At 33.8% G+C, this 19,665-nt stretch overlaps 1 protein-coding gene across 1 annotated transcript; it reads left to right on the top strand.

The window, feature by feature from the left end:
- Nucleotides 1-11,466: 11,466 nt before the first annotated feature.
- LOC145111596 (protein disulfide isomerase-like 1-4) lies at nt 11,467-17,470 on the top strand. Its single transcript, XM_079047861.1, has 9 exons — nt 11,467-11,559; nt 11,658-11,732; nt 11,826-11,892; nt 11,975-12,057; nt 12,150-12,284; nt 12,377-12,433; nt 13,858-13,982; nt 17,189-17,275; nt 17,332-17,470. The coding sequence occupies exons 1-9, from the start codon at nt 11,467-11,469 to the stop codon at nt 17,468-17,470; spliced, it is 861 nt and encodes a 286-aa protein (XP_078903987.1).
- Nucleotides 17,471-19,665: the final 2,195 nt, after the last annotated feature.

Genomic DNA, 19,665 nt, shown 5'->3' with positions numbered 1-19,665 from the left:
GATCCTAGGGTTTCCTGGTGTACGGAATCGATAAGTTTTTAGACCTGTTGTTACTGTTTGGTATCATAAAATACTCCCATAGTATTTTAAGCTTTAGGTTTGGTTCTAATGCTCCTTTGCATGTAAAGTTGATAAGTTTTAGACTCGTTGCAACACTACCCTCACTCCTTAACACATGTTGGTCGTATCTCAAATAAATATAGTTGATCAGGCTATATTTATCCCAGATATGATTACATAACTGCCCAGGTTTGACTGTAGTGTTCAACATCTAAATACTTTTGTTTTGTTCTTGTTATGATACGGTTCTAGCAAGTATGTATACTTTTAGAAGACACTTATATCCTTAAGGTATACTTTTAGTCAGAGTGCTTTAGTCCCATTGTATTTATAGTTGTATATCTTGTATGGTTAGATATACCAGTTCACTATAAACAATGCTCTGATACCAATCTGTCACACCCCCAAACCAGAACGGCGGAAACGTCTGAGGGCAGATGACTTCATGTACAGTATCATAACAATTGAATATGAATGAAACATAGCAACCAAACATCATACATTACAATATACCAACATTCATTGTTTTACAAATTTTACTTGTTTAACGATTACATAAAAATAACATAAAGTATGGTTGCTCAAAAGGTAGTAAAGTAATCCAGATCCGAGGCTCGAGTACCTGTTTACTGAGTCCCTGAGAATACAAGTCGTTTTGAAAAGCGTCAACATAGAATGTTGGTGAGTTCATAAGCATGTTTGTAGGAAAAACTTTGTAATATATTTTCTTATAATAAGTGTAAAACTTCAGAAAATCCAATATTTTCTATAAAAAGTAGTTTATGAGTTTCGTTCCAAAACCGTGTATAATTGCATGCACGTCCTTTATTATCCTTTGTTTGTATTTGAAAAGAGTGTATCCCCAAAAAAATCCTATATTTTCTGTATATAAAAGTGTTGTGGTCTTAAAGCCCTAAGACCCGAGTGGTGAAATCAGTTTTCAAAGTATACGAAGCATAGCTTGGTATTTTGTGAAAACTAGTTGAGTGTAAATTCTTCGTAAATTCCAATAATGTGGTTATTCTCTGTGTGTCTCTTCCTTGTATAGTAATGATGAATAAATCCAGAAAATCCTATATTTCCTGTATATAAAGGTGTTGTGGTCTTAAAACCCTACGACCCGAGTGGTAAAATTAGTTTACAAAGTATACAAAACATAGTTTGGTATTTCTTTTAATAAAACTAATGAAGTAAAGCTTCCCGTAAACCAAATGGTGTTGTTATTCCCTATGTGAGTCGCTATAACCATGTTTGATATGACTGATATGCCTGTCCTGACGTTTCCAGGCGTCGGTTACGGTAAGACATTTGTCACCCTAGACTGACCTTTCTAGCTGTAGCGAGCAGCTCGGGTGTGGGGTGTCATCCCCGTATAGATCTATACACAAATTCTCGCTCTCCCTCCAGGAGACTCTAGTTATAACTAATAGGACTTACCGCGTACGCTAGGTAGGTACGACTAAAGGAGAGTCTCCCAAGAGCCTTAACAGATTTACATAAACTATGACTTCTCTTTCTTGTAAAACGACTTGAGTGTATCTAGTGTAATTGGAAATATTTATATAATCAAGTATATAAGTACATGAAATTATCATGTCTAGGTGTTTCCAAAAGGTTACAACCTTTAAAACTTATATCTAAACACAAGTATAAGCACTTTTCGTAAGTTAAAACAATTTTCTGGTTTTTGGCTTTTCTGTACCTGTTTTTAGAAAAATTATAGAAAAAATATTGTAAGTCAAAATTTGGATCCGTAAACTCTGGGAGTTTGGAAATTGAGTCAACCTTGTTCAAAAGTTTTCCCATAATTTTTAATGGCCTCAAACCAGTGTGGAATTGTTAATCTTCACAGACTGGTCTGAGATTATCCCTGAAATGATAGGCCGTTTTATAAAAATCGCTAAAAATTGTAGAAAAATCGTATGAATGCGTGAGAGTAGTCATTTGAAAGGTATTAACCTGACATTTTTTCATTTAAAATATTTTTTAAAAATATTACATTTAAGGTGGTAAAAACAGTTCGTGAATGACATATAACTTTTCTGTGGAAGGCTGGAAATTAAGTTTATGTTATACATGTTTGCACACAAGACTTGTTTATGTTATTTTTGGAGTGTATAGCCCCATATCTATTGTTTTCAAACAATATATGTGTTAACAAACCTTATCTCATGATTTTTAACAATATCTATATGATAAACTTCATGTTCAAGTAAAAACCCAAATGTTAAACACACAACACAGTGGTCCATGCAATTATCCAATGGTTAACCGAAACTTTGACTTGTATCCCCCCCCCCCCCCCAAAGAGTATGAAAACATGAAATATAGTGGGGTATGAAGCTCACCTTGAGGTTTTTGAGATGTAGATGAAGAAGAAGAAGAATCTTTGACCTAGCTTGAGTTCTTGATGATATTTTCGAAATGATGTTGTTTCTAAGAGTTTTACACACAACAAAATGTGTAAATTGAAAGTTCTAAGCATATATATGAAGCAAAAACACTTGGATCAAACATGAACTTACCAAGTTATGAAGGCTTGAAGAGTACTTCTTGAAAAACACATACACACTCACAAATTTTAGAGAAAGAAGGAGGAAAATTCTTTTGAGTTTTAGAGAGATGATGAGAGTAATGTGGGTGAGTTTGAAATGAGAAGTGGAGAGGGGATAAGGGTGTTTGGACGAGAGATGGAGAGGGAGGGACAAAAATAGAAATTGGCTTCTCCAATGTGATGTGAAGTGCTTTGTTATTTGGAGGTTAAAGACTTGGAAATATGTTAGATAAAAATGAGGTGTCAAACTTAATATCCACCGTAATTCTTTTCTTTTTTTTTTAATTTTTATAAATGGGCTTAACAATCGGCCCAAGGAGGTTAAATGGAGGAGTTTTCGGCCCACTAGGAGGCCCAACATTGGTTTTCGGTTTGATGAGCCCAAAATAATGATTTTCGGTCCATTAGGGCCCAATGAGGGGTTATCGGCCCAATAAGGAAGTATTGGTCCAATAAGGGTTTTGGGTTAAGAATTCTTGGGCTAAGGCTCAAAGATGATTGGATTTGGCTTATTGGATCGAGTTTTTGGGTCTTCACGTGGTTGCTTCGACTTGAATGACAATGTACGCAAGTATGAGCTTAATATCATTGACGTTTGAGTTTCACTAAATGAACGTTACAAGATTACACAAGGAGTTTTTCTTGTACAAGGGCCAACTTCCTAACCCAAATTTGCTAGTTGTGACATCATCCCCCCGTTAAAGGGAATTTCGTCCCGAAATTCGTTTCTAAAGCTGCTCTCAAGTACTAGGGAAAAGATGCGGGTATCCATGGTTCGCCTTCCTACGCTTTCAGAAAATCCAATATTTTCTTAAAAAATGAGTTGTAAGTCTTAAACCCAAAGACCAAAAGTGTAAGTAGGGCTGTACTAGAAAATAGTATTATGAAGTTTTATCATGATATAAAACTAATTGAATGCATGTTAACCCCGTAAACCTAATGTGTTGTTAATACCCAATGTGAGTTATTATAACCGTGCTAGCGACTAGTGGCCTGCTACGACGTTCTTTAGGCGTCGGAATGCTAGACATTTGTCACCCTAGACCTGCAGATCTAATTGTAACTAACAGCTTGGGTGTGATGTTGTCATTCCCGTATAGATCTATACATAAGTGTCACGCTCTCCTACCGAGACTCTGGTTATAATTCAGGACTAGAGTGTGTACTCTGGTGGGTACGGTGAAGACAATGTCTCACAAAATTGTATCAACAGGTTTACGTATAGTGTAATGAAAACCTTTTTGTAAGCGGAAATATTGTCTTTCCATAGTAAATACATAGTGTAAAATAATTATACCTTTAAATAATTATTATTTTTCGTCCGAAATGATAAAGTAGTATTTGTGACTCCCAAACTATACAAATTATAGTTTATTATGATTGTTTTGTTAAGTCTATTTATATAATCATTTATATAAATGCGTAATACTTATCTTGACTAGATGTTTTTAAAAGATTATATCATATAAACTTACATCTAACACAAGTATGAGAAATTGGTATGAAAAAGTTCATTTCTAGCTTTTGCCCATTTTTAACGATATTTACCGGTGACAAAACAAATATAACTTGGTAAAACTTACTTTTACCCTTCTTGGGGTTTATACTCCAGTTAACTTTATGTGTTTTTAAAACCATATATTTCTAGTTAAATCCCGCAAAATGATGTCATAAACTTGTTATAACCACTTTTGTTTAAAAATCTATTTTTACATGAAATACTAGATTTTTTTTTTGTAACTAACGCTTTGGTATTTTTTGTCTAGTTTCAAAATGTATGGTCAAAACAATATATTTTGGGCTATATCCCACCAAAATGGTGAAATAAATAGGATCTAACCATTTTTGCTAGGAAAAACATATATTGACCATAAAAGTCTTAAAATCCTTGTAGCTTTGTGGTTTTAACCCTTTTCTGAAGAACATATAACATAGTTTATGTTTGTTTTTCTTAGTTTTGTATCATTAACCAACATAACACAAATAAATGTTCTACAAAAAAATATTTCATGAAGAAAAATGCTTTAAACACGACATAGATTTGAAACATGCAAACATTTGTGTTATAAATCAAACTTTTCTTGTATTCCCCCCCCCCCCCCCCTAAAACATGAAAAACTCGAAAATATGGGAGTATGAACTCACCTTGAGTGTGTTGGTGGTTGGATAAAGAGGTGATGGTGAAGATCCTCAAGCTTAGAACACTTGAAGTTGGTTGAAGAACTCTTTGAAGATGGTATTATCCTATGGATTTTAGCACATAATAATGTGTGTAAATGAGATGAAACTAGTATGAAAATGTGTAGAAACACTAGATTATGGAGAAAACACTTAAAAAACTCTAAGAACCAACTTGTAAGTATTGATCTTTGGAGGATTTGGACTTGTTCTTGAGAGAAGGTTGAAGAATGAAGATGATGGGGGTGAGGGATACCCCTCTCGGCCGAACCTTAAATGGGGGGGGGGGGTGTAGGAGGGGGAGGGTGGGGGTGAAGTGATGTTTGCTTTTTTATTTGTTGGGTAATATCCTTGATACATGTTGGTTAATGTTTTGTGTTGGAAAGGATGCAACACTCATGTCACTAAGTCAACTCTTTCTTTCCTTTTTGTTCCAACCGAAAACATCATTAAGCCCACCGAAATCACATGGTGATTTCGGTCCAAGTACCACCGAGATCATGGTGTTTTCGGTCCTAGACCGAAAACTCTAAAAGCGAGATCATAGTGTTTTCGGTCCTAAACCGCAAACTCTAAAAGCAAGGTATAAACCACAAATTTACGTCCTAATCAGTTGACTTTCATTGACTTGTTTGACTTTTGCTGATCCAGAACTGTCAGTTGTCACAGATGATACCTAATTTTTCATCAGCATATACCAAATTTAAAGTGAGACCGGAGCTCATAAAAATATGATCTCGGAGGTTAGTCAGATAGAGAAGCCGAAGATAACTGTTCATAAATAGACATCTCGTCGGAACCATGGAACAACTTTCAACTTCACCTTCTTTCAATCATCAACACATCAAGTGAAAATGTGGGTCTGGTTTGTCATTGATAATCACAACTAAGAACAAAGCCTTGTTGATCTGGTTTGTTCCATTAAATTGCAAATCTATTGATTCTTTGATTCGTCGTCGACGCTCTGTTGGTTCATAACACAACGCCGATATGTTGATTCTACGATTCTTCCCCAACGATCTAGAGATTAGGAGTTTGGATGCTTGGAAACGGGATGAGGGAAGAGAAAGAGAGACGCCGAGGTGAGGTCGGCCATAACGATGAACTGATGACGGAGATGCATAAGGATGAGAGAGAGAGAGAGAGAGAGAGATCTAGTGAGGAATAGAGAGAAATATTGTGTGTATTTCGTATATTAACTAAACTAATAATTAATTGTTAGGAAATGATATTTTTGATTCCCAATATGCCCCTATCATTATTTATAAAATGTCTTTGATGACATTAAAACAAGTGATAATTACAATTCTACCATGATCAATCCAAGCCATTCAAAACTTCGATCTAACGCTTCACTTTTAGTTATCGGGTTCTTGGAAAACTATAAGTTCTCAAATAATCCTTCCTCTCTCTCTCTCTCTCTCTCTCTATATATATATATATATATATATATATATATATATATATATATATATATATATATAATTGATGGGTCCATTTTATTTTTCGCAGAGGTCCCTCTAAATAAATGGGATGTTCATGCACTTACATAACCTTCAATTGCAAAAGAACATCCAAATTAAGTTATTGGCGTGAGAAGTGATGCTCATACACATGTGTTTGTAATTATAAACGAAGGGTTATAATGGTTAATTAAAATATCCAAAAAATCAAGGATATCTTAAAACAAACTCATGTTGCACCTTGTAGGGGTTTTCCAACCATTTTCACGTTAAAAATAGAGTTTTAACTTGTAGAATATTAATCAAAATATTACTTTCTTTTATACCATTACAACTCATCCTAAAGTTGTTGTCATGACAATGTTAAAGAACATTGCTACAGAATAGAAGTAGGATGAGAAGTACACATACAACATATGGAGTACAATGTTGTACTGATTATTAACAATGATAGTACGTACCATACCAATTTATCTTGTAGTACACAATTGACCATTTTACTATAAATATTTCATACTATTCACCAAGTTTATTAGCACCGGTTATCAACACTGCAGAGAAGAAATGGCAGAGGCATCCAGCAGGTGCGACATGGGAACACATGCGGAATGTACAGTGAGTCGCGTCATGTCATGTGTTCTCAGGTCGCCCCTGCAGGATTTTCCATTGCCCAAAACATTTGGTCCATTTCTTTTTCCTTTATACCGATGGATTATTCAAATTTAACCATCGCCTCAAGGTTCACCTAGTAAGGCCTAACAGGTGGTAAGGCGGCCAGGTGGGGGAGGTCCCAGATTTTAAGCCTCGGAAATACCTTTTCTACAAACAAATTGTTCAAATTTTGAGAAAACCCACAATTTTCCGATGTTGATTTGCAGGACTGATATTTGTTCTTTTTGTCTCTTTCAGGTTAACGCATCCTTGCAAACGCTAGCTATGAAATATGAATGACACTGACTGGTTGAAAAATATCGAGTACAAACTTATATCCTTCTTGCATTCCTCTTGTATTAATGTACTGCCTTGTAAATAAAAGAAATGAACATCGCCATTATGCCAAATGCTAGCGAATGTTCATTGTAATTGAAAATACTCTTATTAATACTGAGAACATGAACATTCATTATTATTACTTTTGACCTTGAAAATCATCGTAAATGTAAAATATTTTCTGTTATAACAATAAGTAACAGTCACCTTGGATTTAAGGTTGGACATCCATTCCAATTCATTTGCTGTAGTCCTTCTATAACTTCATGTTGCATGAAATTACTTTTGATCTTTTACCTATCTCCAATATACTTGTAAAATCAGAAGCTGTAAAAGTCATCCATGGTTGCGTAGGTTGTTGTTGGAGAAGATCATGTCTGGCTTATAGTAAAACTTAATTATATTGGGTAAAACCCATGTATTACATGGATTTATTTAAAAAAAATTAAATATAAAATTCTAAATATTTAACAGTTTAAATTTATAAGAAAAATTAGAAAAATATTGAATTATTAAAATCAATATGTTTTTTTGTAATTTAAACAAATAATTTAGATAAATAAACAAAGGAAACTGATGAAACTTTAATTTAGAAAAGTTGGAATTAGAAGGAAATCAATTAATGAAATTGATATCATTTATTATTATATTTATTGTAATTATTACATTTAAATATTATGTGAAAATATGATAAAATGAAACATGAAAAAAAATTAGTTGAAAATAACCAGAAAATGACATATGATCAAATCAATGAGAGTGTGATATGTGACAAAAAAAATTTTATTTATTAGAGAGCATTTGGGCTGATTTTATAATAACATGGTCTAATCTTAAATTGTGATGGGTTGAAGGTAAATTGCAAGGTCCGAAATTATTATCTAGTAATCCATCGGTAGTCAAAGCTTGATATGTGCTCTTGTGTGTGTCGTATTGTTTGAAAGCAAATCTCTTATTACTTAATTAGTTAGAAAAAAAAACAATAAATGATACTATTCATTGGATTTGAGGATTGATATCCATGGTACCCTAAATATTGTCCTGTGATCTAATAGATTATATATATATATATATATATATATATATATATATATATATATATATATATATATATATATATATATATATATATATATATATATGTCCCTGTGGTTTCTGAAAATCTGAAGTTTAGTCCTTAATTTACAAAACCTCACGGATCGTCCCTGTGGTTTCAAAACTTTTAACATATGGTCATTTTCGCTAACTCTGTTAGCTTTTGGCTGTTAAGTAAATGCATTTTTGTCTTTTCACTACTACAGGGACCATTTATGAAGTTTTTCCTTATTTAAAAATATATATATGATTATTTAATATTAAAGTGCCTCTCTCTCTCTCTCTCTCTCTCTCTCTCCAATTTCAATTTTCATTTTGTCTTCGAGCTTCATCAATCGAACGAAATAGCTTCTTGCCCTTGTCGGCTCCCTTCCTTCGCAAGCACATGGAGAACAACATCCCTGAGAACGCAACACTCCGGTCTGTAAATGGAGGCTATTCCTGGAGATTAAAGATAAAAAAATATGGTGATAACTACTGCTTTGCCAATTGATGGAAGCAGTTCGTTGAAGATGCCCATATGGATTTTGGGGATTTCTTGTCTTTTGGCTCCTTGGTCGCTCCATCTTCAAGCTCTTAATTTTCTCCTCTTCTCAACTTCTTCCAATAACAATCTCTACACCTGTGAAATTATTATCGGAAACATCGAGGAAAATCAAACTAGGAAGTGAAAGCAATTTGCTTGATAAGTTACCCGAAAGCAAATTGTTCCCGAGTGATAATCTCTGCAAGTTGTTTAATCTTGTGAGCTGTAATGGTAGTTCCCCGGAGAATGTATTGGAGCATAGATCAAGAACAGTTAAGGTGGTGATGTTGGAAAATTGTGTGGGTATTGGAGATGAAAGGCTGTTACCAAAAATTATGGTTAAAGGTTAAAGATTTGACCACGGATTTGACGCCATTTTTTCATTCCCCCAAGAATCTAGAAGAACCCCAAAAAAATTATTGAATTGTAGAGCAAGAAACATGAGGGAATTTAGTTTTGCAATCGGGACAAGGATTAAACCAGTTAATGAATTCAAAGTCAAATTGACCTTATAAAGCTTAGAACAATTAGCAAGATTTTCTGGGATTACACCCACCAAAGAATTATTACTTAAATCAATAGTTTGAAGCAATGGACATGAACCCAATGCGGGAGGAATCGAACCAGTGAACCTGTTGTGAAACAATTGAAGTCCTCTGAAATTTGGAAAGAACCCTAATTCATTCAGAATCGAACCTTCAATGGTGTTATTATAGAGGCTAAGCTTTCTGAGAACTTGAAACTGACCAATTTTCGGTGTGATTCGACCACCTAATCCTCGCCATGGAAGTTGAATCACGATAACTTGACCTTGAGCACATTTGATTCCTTTCCAACTTCCAGAACAAGCTCCATATCCACTATCGTTCCAGCTTTTCAAGAACCCATTTGGGTCAATAAGTTCTTGTTTGAATGATTGGAGGGATTGAAAATCGGATTCTGTAACAAAGATGGGTGGGTGGGTTTTTTGAGAGAAAGACCTTTAAATATTAAATAATTATTTTTTTTCTTTTTTTTTTTTAAATAAGGCAAAACTTCATAAATGGTCAATGTGGTAGTGAAAAGACAGAAATGCCCTTTACTTAACGGCCAAAAGCTAACGGAGTTAGCGAAAAGGACCATATGTTAAAAGTTTTGAAACCACAGGGACGATCCGTGAGGTTTTTGTAAATTAAGGACCAAACTTCAGATTTTCGGAAACGACATGGACCTTTTTTGAAATTTTGTCATATATATATATATATATATATATATATATATATATATATATATATATATATATATATGCATGCTTAGGTTATTCTATTTTAACTAATTATTATGCGGACATATGGACAATTCTATTCTTTGAGAATGATAAAGAAAATATGTTGTTTGATAATATAAATACGTTCAATTTTACATAACTATTGTCATTAACACACATTCTCACTAATTAAATTGTCTATAAGGTTATTATACACTTATTATTATTATTCTTATTTCTGTCAGAATGTTTATTGAGTCGTATTCTGTCAGAATGAAAATGAGTGAAAAACGATGTGTGAGAACAAAAATAAATAATAATTAGCGAGAATTAATGAAAATGACGATATTTTTGTAAGGTTGAACGTATTCGTATTGCTATACAACTTATTCTCTTAGTAATTCTCATAGAATAACATTGTCCACACATCCGCACAATAATTAGTTAGAATACTTGAACCTAGCTCTCTCTCTCTCTCTCTCTCTCTATATATATATATATATATATATATATATAGAGAGAGAGAGAGAGAGAGAGAGAGACAGAGCTAGGTTCAAATGTTTCTAGCAACTATTATGTTCCTAAATGCACCAATCACAAATTAGAAAATAATTAAATAGTTAATTAAATCAAAAAGGGTATTTCTATTTTTTTGCACTTGCAATTAAGGAAACAAAATAAATATATGTTGACCTAATATTTGTTCTTTATAACCATCGACATACCTCTGTATCCCTCATCTTGCCACCACCATATCTTCTTTTTCCTCCCTATCCTTCGTCGGTTTCGTATTCCATCACCAAAATCGGTCTATAGTAGCCGTCGTGCACCAACATCCTAGCCCTGGTATGTTCTTGAACTAAATTTCTAATTTTTAAACCTAAAGAAACATCGACCCACATGCATCTTGTCTTCATCGTCGACGACCGCCACCATCTTCTTGTCCTTCCGGTTGCTGACCACCACCATCATCTTCATCGCAGTCGACCATCGCGATTACCCTCTACCTTCCTCATAGCCACTGCTGCCAACGACCACCACGACTACCCTTTTTTATCAAATCAAAAGACGCAAAGAATGATGAACGAGGAAGACACGAATCCGACAAGAGATCAAGATGCTCATATCAATTCGAAAGTCAAACCACCGAACACTTTCCACGGAATCAATGTCACTGTCAGAGTCGATTCTAGTCAAAGGAGCAACTTCAAATGATTCAACTAAGGTTTTCCCGATATTTGTGGATGTTGCAAAGCTATTTAAGGGGAAGGTATATGGAATTACTAGTTTTGTAAATGTCAAAATAATACCCAAATAACAGATTCAATAACTCTACATTTTTTTATTTGTTATCATGCAACTTATCTTTGTATATGTTGAATTGGACAATGAAGATGTTGGAAAGCCTGTTGGAGATTATTTTGGCATCACAGGAGATGCTCCACAAGTAAGGCACTTCTCCATGATCCATCTTTTCTCCTTTTCATTTTTATTATTTTTTTACTTTTTGCAAAATGGAATGTAAATACTGGATGTCTTAAACAGGTTATTGGATATACCGGAAATGATGATGGGAAGAAATTCGTGTTTGACCAAGATTTGACCTTTGAAAACCTTAAGGTATTAAATTGACAATGGTCTTCAATTAAGAATGTAAGAATCCAATTGGGTGTTTCTTGATGTCTTAATGTCCTTTTTATATCAAATTGTCAGGCTTTTAGGGAGGGCTTTTTGGAAGAAAAGCTTAAAGATTTCTATAAATCTAATCCAATTCCTGAGAATGAAAGTTGTTATTTTTGGGATTTTGGTTTCTATATATTTATTGTTAGAGTAAGTTATAACTTTTTCTTTTGATGATTGTTAGAATGATAGTGATGTGAAGATAGTAGTTCGGAATAACTTTGATGATATTGTCTTGGATGAGTCAAATGATGTTCTATTAGAGGTAAGATGGAATCGAGGAAGGAATGGAATGGTCTATTCCATCATGGAATGGAATGAAAAATTACATTATAACCCATTTTTATCTATATGTAGATTTATGCACCATGGTGTGGGTATTGTCAAGCTCTAGAACCAACTTACAACAAACTTGCTAAATATTTACGTGATATTGATTCCTTAGTAATAGCAAAGATGGATGGAACTACAAATGAACATCCAAAGGCAAAGGTACATTTTTTTAATTTAAATCTTTTGAATCGTAAATGTTTTTCAATTAGGTCCAAACGTGATTTCAGATTTGGGATTTTGGACTTTGGAAGGCTGATGGGTACCCGACAATTCTTTTCTATCCAGCAGGAAAAAAAAGCTTTGATCCTGTAAGTGATATTTGGATAGATAAATTGTGGTATGCATTCTGTAAGAATTACTAGCAACACATGTTTTATGTAATTGTTTAAAAATGTAATTAATTTGTCTTTATATTATGTTGGTTCAATTTGTGATTTTGAATTCCAATTTCTATTGTCCCTCGTTATTGTATATTTGGAATATAAAGTTATATTATCAGTAAATACAATACTTTTGAATGTATTCTATGTATTTTGTCATAATGTATTCTGCCAGAATAAAATTTATGTATTCTGCCAGAATGTATTTTATGTATTCTACCAGAATATATAAAGTGATAGTTAATTGCAAGTAACAAGTTTTTAATCATTATTAGTTTATGTTGTATTTGTGATAGGAATGGCTGGAAGAATGCGTTGAAGACCTAATATGAATAACTTGAAGAATGAATAAAGTTTGATCATACTCACAATTTAAAAATGTTGTTATTTTTTAAGAATTTTATTCATTTTTGTTGATAGGCTTTTAGAATTTATATAATTATATTAAAATGCATAAGACTTTTAGTCTGTAAGAATATGTATGAATTTGTATTTAAGTTAGGATGTATAAGAATATGTTAGAATGTTGTTATTTTTCAACCTCGGATTCAAGAATTTTGTTATTCTTCAATAATATTCTAATAGAATAAAATTCTGAAAGAACATCATTCTAGCAAAAAATATTCTGATAGAATATAATTGGTTATGTTAACAAATTAAGTTATAATTAAAATTGAATTAATTAAAAAATTCAGATTTTTATTAATAGGAGAATTAATTATCCCTAAAAATCCGAAAATTTCCTTTTATAAATGTAGTTAATTGTCCAAAATACCCTTTTGCTAAAATTTGTGTGATTATATGGTATATGTTATCCCATTGTAATATCATACACTCTCAAATCATGTGCATTGATTAATTCCATCCGTTGGTCCAGATCTGTGCATTCTGGCACACAATAGTTAATAAAAACAAAATAACCTAAGCATATATATATATATATATATATATATATATATATATATATATATATATATATATATATAGGATCAAATGGGAACACTTAAAAGGTTGAGAATGCGAGAACAGATCTTGAGCATCAAAATATTCAAATCTAAGGCTATTATCAAATTGACCATTTGTGTAAATTCTGAAATTGTTGGTAATTATAACTTTAGCCGGTTCCTATAATTTCTCACTCACTCCTAGATTTCCTTTTAAATTTCCCATATCCTTGTTCATCTCTCTCTGTACATCTAGGGCTTAATCAATAAACCGCCTCCTACACACAACGATATCTTCTTCTCTCAAACTCCCTCCATCGCACCATCGATTGTCGTAGTCTCGCAGTACTAATCTGACCATCAAAACTCGCTAACTCAAGACGTTTATGATTTAGCCGTTGTTTCTAGGTCGTGCATCGTTTCTCCGAACAACCACAACCACCCAAGACGCCGTTGTTCACCTCCGTTGAATCCATGGCCACCTTCTCCGCCACCAGATCAATACAAAAGCATGATCGACGTCCCTTTTTCAGGTAATTTTGTTGACTTTCTATCACCATCTTTGTTCATCTTAATTATCATTATTTTTCTGAAATTAGGGTTTTCTTAAGCATTGATTGTGGGATATTAAGGATTTTCTATATCGATTTTATCATCAATTGGTTAAGGAAGATCTCCATCATAAGTTGTCTAGTCATCCCCTACACGTATTTTCCTTTGTTTAATCGAATAATATCTCTTACTAGTTTTAATTTATAACTTTGGTTTTAATTTATATTTTGGTTTGATAAATAATAATTGTTTTATATGCAATTTGAAAGTATGAATTGATTTGTCTGTAATGATTTCATATTGTCACTATTTGATTTCCTTTGTGCTTGTAATGTTCTAAATAATATGTCATTTGTTCTCAGAATGAATAATTCATGTATTAACTTGGCAGAATTTCATATACGACCTTGCTAAACATCTAAATATAGTATTTGTCCGGCCTAAACTCTAAATATCGAATTTGCCCTTATTAATGTTTTTTAATATCATATATATCCAAATCTATTTTTTTGATGATTTTAATTGATTTCTAATTGCTTTTCATAATCTTAAATCATTATAATTAAAAAAACAATGTAAATGGACAATAATACCCTTTGTTCTAATTTCCAATATACACTTTCACATGGGATTATCGATCGTAGCTTCATACACGTTTTTGCAATCTGATCGCAAATTCCTTCCGATTGCAGCCTGATAATACTTCCTTCGGATCACATCACACATCATCCTTATTCCCCCTGTTGTCGCATAGTCGCATCATCGCATCAGGTAAGATCGAATTCAACCTATTCCTATTTTCCATCTCTTGAATTTTGTTGTTGATTTCGTTGGGTGTGTTCAACAATTCACTTCCCCATGTATAGATGTCCATATTAAGTCCTTAACCCATAAACCTGCAGGGTTTCCAAGTGAGAAACAAATTAGTTCAAAGCTAGAATTATTAAGATAACAACACCCTAAATTTGGAGCTCCTTTGAGATACCAATTTTTATCTAAATCTTCCATGAGATCACTTAAAACCTGTGCGAATTCAGCACCAATAATGTCGATCAATGTAGTTTTTAACAATATTAACGCTAAAACAAATTTGATCATCAAAGATGAAGACTTCATTTTCAGGAACATGTGTGAATGAAATACCAACAATAACAAAGAAATGATTCCATAAAACAAATGAAATCATCTGGTTGTTGCTGAAAGAACAGGGAAGATTCAAAGACTTTTTCCCTTTTAATTTTCCTTTGTGTAATTCAGTGCAACATGTTCTTTAAACTGAAAGGAATAAGCCTATGAATGAATTTGAATGGATCTATTGGCATGAGAGCCCTGAAAATCGATTTTTGGCAATCAGAATTATTTATTCGACCTGACTGTGTCAAGTCGGATAGTTTTGGAGTTTGACTCATTCCGTTCATAGGCTGGGAAGAAAGTGACAACCTTTCATAACGACTCCAATCCAAAATCATGCCTGAATTCCAATTAGAATTTCAAAATAAATCAATCAACAACACAAACAGAATTGGAGAGAGGGAAAATAGTAAGAGGGTCGACTTTACGTACCTGATGTGTGCGATGCGTGTGATTGCAAGAAGAATGTCCGACGAACAAGGTCACACATCAGGGAAGAACTGCGATAAAGGATTGGAGGCTGCAATCGTGATTGAGATGTATTGGGCAAACATGATCTGAGCTCGTAAGTATTAAGGGCATTATTGTCCGATTAAAATGTATTTTTTTAATTATAACTATTTAAGATTATGAAAAACAATTAAAAATCAATTAAAATCATCAAAAAAAAATAGATTTGGGTATATATGATATTAAAAAACATTAAGAAGGGTAAATTCGATATTTAGAGTTTAGGCCGGGCAAATACGATATTTAGATGTTTAGCAAGGGCATATACGAAATTACGCCTATTAACTTTTATCAATGCATTATGTTTCACGGTTATTTGTTTCTTAGTTGAGTTCTTTATATTGAGAACTTCAATAGAAATTTTCTTTTATACTTGGTTTCTTTTCTAAACAAGTATATTTGAAATTTTTTTTTAAAAAACTATTGACATCGTATATATCTGTTGGAAAATTAATTTTATTAATTTCCAAAAATGGATTTTCTCCATTTTCGAGCACAAATTTAATACTCTAAATATAATCAAAACGAGTTATTGATTATATATTTGTGTTCTCCTCCGTGATATCTACGTTTCGATATATCACACGTCCAAAACGGATTAAAAATGAATGAGAAATTACTTGTCAAAGTAAGGCAATTGAAGAGAAGATAAAGGAGCCAAGTGGGTTTTTTAAAACACATCCCACATTGGTGGAAGAAGGAAAAGAAAATTGGTTTATAACTACAAAGACTAGCTATCTTTGTAAGACTAATTAGAACCAAGGCTCTCTCTTGCGTGCGCACGCATGGGGGGTGCAAATGCGAACCAAATTGGCTTCGGGCCACTGAACTTGTGTGCGAGCGCGCGTCCTGCGGACACGAATGCACCACCGGTCGACCAGAAAAGTTCAAGGACCTTTTTTGCATTTTTTTTCTTTTTGGTTAACTGTTACAAAAACGAATTAGGAGCTATTAATCATAGATTTCGGTTTTGATTCTTTGATTAATTTTCTTATTTAATTGTGACAGTTACGATTCCGTTTTAATGACATTAGTTACATTGGGTAGTATATATACAATCCCTATGTAACTGGTTAAACACACCGAATGAAACGAAATCAATCTCTTCCTCTCTTACGCTTCTGCTTCATCTTTTCTCTCTTGCTGCAACCAAGGTATAATCCGGGCCAAGTGAGGGTTCGGGCAATCTAGGAGAATTGCTTTCCACTGTTGTATCCTGGGAAACAAACACCCATATAGGGCGAATTTTTTTTAAGGAAACTGTGTTAAACACAGGCCTCAGTCAAGAACTTTATGCTTTTGTTCTTTCGTATAATTTTGGGTTATATTTTCCTAACAGTCTTAAAACAAATCGTTTGTGCGAAACGAAATTGTGGAAAAAAAATATATTGGCTTTGTTTCGTCTTACAGTGCTTATAAAAACGAAATTTTTTTTTCCTTCCCTCAGACTTGCAGCATCTGTTTTCAGAAATCGTTTTCTAAGACATTTTATGTTTGTATCTATCTGTTTAAGTTTATTGCATCCACAATTTGTTACTGTTTTCAGAAACTGTTTTCTAAAACAGTTTTCAGATTCTTTCTTTGTTTCGAAGCTTTTCAGAACTTGTTTTCTGGAAATAGACAATACTTCACAGTATTAGTTGTTATTGATTTTAATCTTTAACAGTTTTACATTTGCTTCTTTTGTAGCATGAATACTGGTGAAGGTTCCCAACCACCAAAGCCTAATGGAACTCCTAATGCTCAAGGAGCTCCAATGATGACCATGCCGGTCAATCATAATGAGAAACCTGAGAAGTTCTCTGGACTGAACTTTAAGAGGTGGTAGCAGAAGATGCTCTTCTATCTTACCACCTTGAATCTTGCTAGATTCTTAACTGAAGAGGCTCCTCGGATGCCCGAAGGAGAAGGAGATGTGCAAGCTTTAACTGCTATTGATGCTTGGAAACATTCTGATTTCTTGTGTAGGAATTATGTTCTTAATGGCCTTGTTTATTCACTTTATAATGTGTATTGTGTAACAAAGACAGCCAAAGAACTATGGGACTCATTGGACAAAAAGTATAAAACTGAAGATGCCAGGACAAAGAAATTTATGGTTGCCCAATTTCTTGACTATAAAATGGTGGATGGCAAAACTGTTAAGTCCCAAGTCCAAGAACTACAAGTCCTCCTACATGACATATATGTCGAGGGTATGGGGTTGAATGAGCCTTTTTCTGTTGCTTCCATGATTGAGAAGCTACCCCCTAGTTGGGTTGATTTCAAGAATTACTTGAAACATAAGAGAAAGGAAATGTCCATTGAGGACCTTATTGTTCGCCTTCGAATTGAAGAGGACAATAAGATAGCTCAAAAGAGTAGTTATACCCCTACTTCTGAGAAAGCTAATGTGGTGGAGCATGGTCAAACTTCTGGGAAGAATAAATCTGGAAAGGGCAAATTCCAAAAGAAAGACAAGGGTTCAAACTTGGGAGCAAAAGGTGGAACTTTTAAGAAAAAGTTTCAAGGAAACTGCCATAACTGTGACCAACGAGGTCATCAGGATGCAAATTGTAAGCTTCCAAAGAAGGTTAAGGAGGCAAATGTTGTGGAGAAGATAACCAAATATGTGTCTGACATCGATCTTGCAGCGGTTATTTCTGAAGTTAATCTTGTGGAGTCCAATCCAAGGGAGTGGTGGATTTATACGGGAGCTACCCGTCATGTTTGCTCAAGTAGAGAACGGTTCAGAAACTTCAAGGTTGTAGATAATGGTGACAAGTTGTTCATGGGAAACTCGGCCACTTCTGATATCCAAGGTGTTGGAAAGATTGTGTTGAAGATGACGTCGGGAAGAGAGCTGACATTGAATGATGTGTTGTATGTACCCGAAATTCATAAGAATCTTGTGTCGGGTTGGTTGTTGAACAAGCATGGTTTTCGCTTGGTGTTTGAGTCAGATAAATTTGTGTTAACCAAAAATGGTGTGTATGTGGGTAAGGGGTATGTTGATAGGGGTATGTTCAAACTTTGTGTAATGGCTCTTAAGCCAAGTGACAATGATAATGAAATGAATAACTCTTCTACTTACTTGCTTGAGTCTTCAAATATATGGCATGCTAGATTAGGACATGTTAATTTTGATACTCTTCGTCGTTTAATTAAACTCAATCACATACCACACTTTCACATTGACTCAAAATACAAATGCAACACTTGTGTTGAATCGAAATTAACACGACAATCTTTCAAGTCCATTCAAAGGACAATCGAACCACTTGGATTAATTCACACCGATGTGTGTGACATGAAATCAATTCCATCTAAAGGTGGAAATAAGTGCTTTATTACTTTTATTGATGATTGCACTAAATTATGCTATGTCTACTTACTTAAAAGTAAAGATGAGGCTATAGAGAAGTTTAAAGTGTATAAAAGTGAAGTTGAGAATCAACTTAATAAGAAAATTAAAGTACTAAGAAGTGACCGTGGAGGTGAATATGTATCACCGTTTAAGGAATTCTGTGCAACTCATGGAATCATACATGAGCTTACTGCACCTTATTCACCACAACAAAATGGTATGACAGAAAGGAAAAATCGGACCTTAAAGGAAATGATGAATGCCATATTGTTAAGTTCTGGGTTGCCACCCTCAATGTGGGGGAAAGCTATACTTTCCGCTAACTACCTTTTAAATAAGGTCCCAAGAAAGAAATCGGATAAAACACCATACGAGTTATGGTCAGGCCTAAAACCATCCTACAAATACCTCCGAGTGTGGGGGTGCCTTGCAAAGGTGGTGGTACCTGCACCCAAGGTGGTTAAGATAGGACCCAAGACTGTTGATTGCATATTTGTAGGATATGCACAAAACAGTAGTGCGTATCGATTTCTTGTGCATGACTCAAAAATTCAAGAAATTCAAAAAGGCACAATAATGGAGTCAAGAAATGCATCGTTCTTTGAGAATGTGTTTCCATGTCTTCATAAGGTTGAGACAAATGCTTCAAAGTTAATTGAGCACAATGAATCCTCCTA

This window comes from Lactuca virosa, chromosome 5 (assembly GCF_052849685.1).
Source record: "Lactuca virosa cultivar CGN04683 chromosome 5, Lactuca_virosa_CGN04683_v6, whole genome shotgun sequence".
Lineage (NCBI taxonomy): Eukaryota > Viridiplantae > Streptophyta > Magnoliopsida > Asterales > Asteraceae > Lactuca > Lactuca virosa.
This window is presented reverse-complemented; position numbering and strand designations above follow the sequence as displayed.